General features: G+C 49.2%; 1 protein-coding gene across 1 annotated transcript in view; it reads right to left on the reverse strand.

The window, feature by feature from the left end:
- Positions 1-477, reverse strand: part of Mip (major intrinsic protein of lens fiber) — a 3,735-nt gene extending 3,258 nt beyond the window's left edge. Inside the window, exon 1 of the mRNA XM_005371201.2 lies at positions 118-477. Within this exon, the coding sequence (XP_005371258.1) occupies positions 118-477 (360 nt within the window). The remainder of the gene's footprint in view (positions 1-117) is intronic.
- Positions 478-5,663: the final 5,186 nt, after the last annotated feature.

The following is a 5,663-nucleotide window of genomic DNA, read 5'->3' on the forward strand; positions in this document are numbered from 1 at the left end:
ACACACACACACACACACACACACACACACACACACACAGGTCTATGTACATACATAAGCAAACATGTAAGGGCAACGATCCAGACACCGTGATCCTGCCCCACCCCCACCCCTTACCGTGTTGAGTGCTAGGTTTCCTCGGACAGCTGGTGGGGTGACGCTGTACAGCACAGCTGCTCCAGCCACAGCTCCCAGAAGCTGAGCTGCCACATAGCCGAAGGCACGGAGCAAGGACATCTGGGAGCCCACAAGGAAAGCAAACGTGACCGCAGGATTGACATGGGCTCCGCTGATGTGACCCACAGTCTGCACCAATGTAGCCAGGGCCAGGCCAAAGGCCAAAGCCACTTGCAGGACATGTATGGGTCCAGGGGCCCAACGCAGGGAGGCTCCCAGCCCAAAGAAGACATAGAAGAGGGTGGCAAAGAACTCAGCAAATATAGCCCTCCAAAAGGAGGCAGACCGAAGTTCCCACATGGCAATGGGGGGTGGGCACAGTGCCTGGGTCCCTAATAACCCCCTGGACTTGCCTGGGTAGACAGTCCCCTTTATAGAGGACTCTTAATCCCTGGGAGGGGCAGGTTGGGGTAACTAGCTCTGCCTCTTAACCCTTTCCTGGCTGTGGATGTCTGAAACATCTGATGGAGCAACTAGATTTGCCTTTCTGTCCTCATCTGGAGCATGAGCCAGGGAGTCAGGGAGCCAGGAGTATGGGGTTCTCAGATGGAGAACTGAAACCGTCTGTCTGTGTGAAAGTTGGGGTTCACAGTCCTGATTGACATCTGGCTTAGAACATTCCTCAAATTTCTTGGAAGGTAGTCAGGTTGAGTTCACTTCACGGGATATGGACTGGCTAGCTCCTGGGAGGGGTCTCAGGCTCCTCTGACTTTGTCAGGGTTAAGGGTGGGGGTAGGGATAAGGAGTGGGGTACAGCAGGGAAATTGAATAACTGAAGAGAATTCTTTAGTTCCCTAGGATTAGAGGGCCTTCTCCCATTGGCTGGTTGGAACAGGAATCTGTGGACCCTGCAGCTCTGGAACAGAATAGTTCTGCTGTGTCTGGCTTTCTCAGAGCCCCGGGTTCCCTACCCGCAGCCCATGCCAGCACCTCCCTTTCCAAACCCTCAGCCTGCCCTTTTAAAGCAGAGAGGAAAAGCATAAGCTGAGAGTGGAGTTGGGGATTCGAGAGGGGGAAAGAGGTCAGCTGTGTTTCTGAGGAAACTGCAATATCCAGTTTGAGGTTGTTTGGGGAAAAGGCTGGTGTCTGTGGAAGGGCTCTAAGTACCGAGCAGCAGGAGATGCTGAAGTCACAGGCGCTCGGAGGGACCGATGGAGGAGAAACAACATCCTCTAATGTTCCAGGAGCCTCTCAAGTCTCCTGACTTCAGGTCCTTTGTTCCATCTCGCCCAGTGACACCCCTAGATCCCGGTCACCTCTGTCAACCCCCGAAAGACAGGGTTTGTGCTGCTTCCAGAAAACGTCCTCAGACAGGAGCAAGTGTAAACATGTCGGGGATAAGAGAAGAGAGACCTTAGTCACATGCTGGGGTGGGAGTGGGCGAGGACACAAAGCGACAGAAATAGTTTCAATGCTAGAGTGTAAAGACAGACAATGTAAAGATATACAGTGTAAAGATATACAATGCAGCACCATGTGCACAAAATGAACAGATCATATTTTCTGACCCAAGGATTGCATTTATCTATCCAAAAGAAACTCTTCTATACACACACACCAGCAAACATGTCCAAGAACAGCTGTTCACAGTCACCAAACAGCAAAAGCAACCGGTACAATTGGTGAGCCCCCCTTCTCCACCTCTGGTCATCTCCTATGTGTGAAGACTTGTCTCTCCAGCGTGGTTTCTCACCTTTCGGCCTCACCAAGTCCTGGTACCAGGCAACCACCACAGCTCAGCTCTCTAGGGCTCAGAGCCCTTGATCCCTATTCTTTGCATGACAACGCACAAGACAGCCTGTGCCTACTAATCCAATTCTCTCTGAATTCCTGGGACGCTAGCAATTGCAAACCCTTGGATCTTACTTCTCTGCCCTCACTCATGGGAACCGCGTCCACCTTTGCAGTCAGACCTGGTCTCAATACCCCTTAGATATTGATCCAAATGGCTGCTTTCTCTTTCGCTAATGGGTTTGCCTTCCTTTCAGTACCAACAATTGGGTCTCTGGCAGGGTTATCAACCTCTGACCATTCCCCTGGATGTGAGGCTTCCTTTCTCGAGCACAGTCCTCTCTTTGCCTTCCGGCTTTTCTCGAAGTCCTGGTGGTACCAGGCGACTGTGTCTCTCTCTGGCTCAGAGCCCTTGGTCCCTGTTCTTGCATGATGACATACTAAACAGCTTGTGCCCACTCAATCTGATCCTCCCTGGATCCCTGGGACACCAGCATATTCAGGCCTTTGCATCTTCTTTCTCTACCTCACTGGTTGAGCCCACTCAATCCTCCTCTACTTCATCCTTGGGAGCTATGTCATATACCTCCTCACTCCTATCAGGGTGTCCTTTGGAGACCCACTGACCATCACTCCTTTCCAATCAAGTCTGAACCTCAGTATTCCTTGAACCAGACAGTCGGGTAACCCAGAAAGAATTCTCTACTTTTTTTTTTTTTTTTGAGATAGGGTTTCTCTGTAGCTTTGGAGCCTGTCCTAGAACTAGCTCTTGTAGACCAGGCTGGCCTCTAACTCACAGAGATCCATCTGCCTCTGCCTCCCGAGTGCTGGGAGTTCGAGGCCAGCCTGGTCTATAAGAGCTAGTTCCAGGACAGCTAGGGCTGTTACACAGAGAGACCCTGTCTTGAAAAACTAAAAAAAAACAAAAACAAAAAAACCAAAAAAAAACAAAACTGACCCCCAAGCCCTTTCCTTCCTCATGACATTCCTCATTGATTTAAATGCCAGTGTCTTTCAAACATAGCTGGAGGGGCCCCAGAGGTGACTCTGTGGGTTAAGTTGCTTGTCACCAAGCCTGATTTGATTCCTGAGTTTGATCTCGTAGCCCACATAGTGGAAGGAGAGAATGGATTCTCTCAGGTTGTTCACTAACCTCCACACTCATACCCTGGCCACACACACAATAAGTAATAAATAAACTTAATTAAACAAAACTCTAACTGGAGATAAGTTCACAAAAGTGACTTAAATTTTACATATATTGACAGATAATTCACATTTTAGTTGATTTCTACTAGTTTAGCTTTTTTTTTATTTATTTTTGAGACGGGATCCCACTGTATAGTCCAGAATGGCCTTGAACTTACAATCCTCCTACCTCAGGCTCTGAGTAGCTGGAAGTTTTAGATGCATTTCACTACGCCTAGACTTAAAACAAAACAAAAAACTGAACGCAAGCTGTGCTTCTCTTGAGAAGTGAATCTGACCTTGCCTAAGTACTTGCTTGGTGCAGGCAGGAACTCTTACCCCTGCTGCTGATCCAGCCATCAGGGAACCCCTCTGCCAGGTGCATGTGCTTCCCCATCTCTGCTGGAAGCCGCAGGAAGCATGATGAATGCACGCTGGAACATGTACAAAAGCTCCATGCTCAGAGCCTGGTCTCCTGTGGGCTTCCTGCTCACCTGTGAGACAAGGGGTGGGAGGACCCAACGTTCCCCTCACTGTTTGCAAGTTCCACCGTCTGCCCGTGCTATGGCTTGAGTAAGAATTGTATTCTGCCGGGCAGTGGTGGCGCACACCTTAATCCCAGCACTCGGGAGGCAGAGGCAGGCGGATCTCTGTGAGTTCTAGGCCAGCCTGGTCTACAAGAGCTAGTGCCAGGACAGGAACCAAAGCTACAGAGAAACCCTGTCTCGAAAAACTAAAAAACAAAACAAAACAAGAATTGTATTCTCCAGTGGTCACTGTGTTAGTTAAGGGACTTGCTTCCCAGGGTGGTGCCACAGGGAGGTGGTGGGGCTCAGAGGAAGTTGTCCTTGTCTGAGGTCTTTAGGTCAAGGAGGAGGGCCCTTAAATGGGGCTTCCCCACACTGGTTCCTTCTTCCTTCTCCTCTCTTGCTGTGCCTCCTGGCTTCTGATGTCACACACACACACACACACACACACACACACACACACACACACACACACTCTGCCTCGCACTTTCACTGACAGATGCCTTCACTCCCCGGACATTCTAATCCACAGAGTCACCTGGGCTCGACAGGAACTGTTAGAAACACCAGCAAACAGTAAAACTTTTTTCTTCACACGACAATTGTCTTGACATTGTCTCTTAGGACAGGCAGTTGACTGATGCAACCCATCTAGGGAGCTTTTGGAGGCAGCTCTAAACCAAGTCATCCCACATCCTGAGCTGGGGAGTCTGACATGACAGACATAACTGCCTCACGGCGCATGTGGCTTACTGAGATGGTGACTGAGCAGCAATCTTCTCTGTCCTTGCTTTATTCCTTAGAGTCTATTAGCCAACTAACCTCAGTGCCCGCTCAATGTCACCATCCTACTCAAAGGGGTGGGGGCACAGCTGGCTGCTGCCACCTAGAGCAGTGCGGCGCAGAACATGGCATCCCCTGAACAGGTCAAGTGGTGGCCACAGACCTACAGCAGAGCCACAGCTGGGCTTCCCCATCGTGACTGACCTCACCAAACATCTGGGCCAGGCTCAGCAGCAGCCCTCAAAGCCAGGGCTGGCTGCACAGGACAAGAGATTTGTGCCAGAGTGGAGCTCCCACTGGGGCATGTAGCCTCAAGGATTGCCTCCACCAAGATCTTCTGGTCCTTCATGATGAATCAATGTGTGGAGGCGCTTACCTCCAAGCCTGGTGACCTGGGTTTGATCCCTGCGGTCCATCTGGTGGAGAAAGGGAACTGACTCCAGCAAGTTGTCCTCTGATCTCCAGTGCTATGGTTTGTACCTTCCCTGTTATTTTTGTTCGTTCGTTAATTCATTCATTCATTTATCCACTTATTTATTTTTTGAGACAGGGCTTCTCTATGTAACAGACTTACCTGTCCTGGAACTCACTCTGTAAAGTGGGCTGGCCTCAAACTCCTAGAGATCCGCCTGCCTCTGCCTCCTGAGAGCTGGGATTAAAGGCATGTGTCACCACTGCCCTGTACCCATTATTCCTTTTAAATAATATAAAAAAATAAATAAATGAAAACTAAACTGAACAAACAAAGTGTCCACCATCTCTGCAGGTCTTCTCTGCCAGAAAAGGAGTAAAGCAAGACAAAGCTTGCTGTGTGGCCGCATCAGCCTTTCTCTCCACATCCTCCGCATCCTAGCTCACTCTCTTTCCCCAAAGAACCTCAACACATGGAAGGAGAGTATTACTCCCAGTTGATTGGTTCTGGAGCTCTAACCCAGCGCTTCCTGCATGCTTGGTAAACACTCCGCCATCCTAAGCTCCTTGACTTAAATAAACTATTTAACTTTTATTTTATGTGCTTTGGGGTGAAGGTGTCAGATCTCCTGGAACTGGAGTTACAGACAGTTGTGAGCTGCCATGTGGGTGCTGGGAACTGAACCCAGACCTTCTGGAAGAGCAGCCAGTGTTCTTAACCACTGAGCCATCTCTCCAGCCCTGAGTTTTCGTTTTCAATAGAAACTATAGAAGAAGAGAAAGGATTTGTAAGATAATAAAATTAGGTATTTTCAAAATAATTATGTCTTCTTTTTTTTTTAATTT

This window comes from Microtus ochrogaster, unplaced genomic scaffold (assembly GCF_000317375.1).
Source record: "Microtus ochrogaster isolate Prairie Vole_2 unplaced genomic scaffold, MicOch1.0 UNK99, whole genome shotgun sequence".
Classification (NCBI taxonomy): Eukaryota; Metazoa; Chordata; class Mammalia; order Rodentia; family Cricetidae; genus Microtus; species Microtus ochrogaster.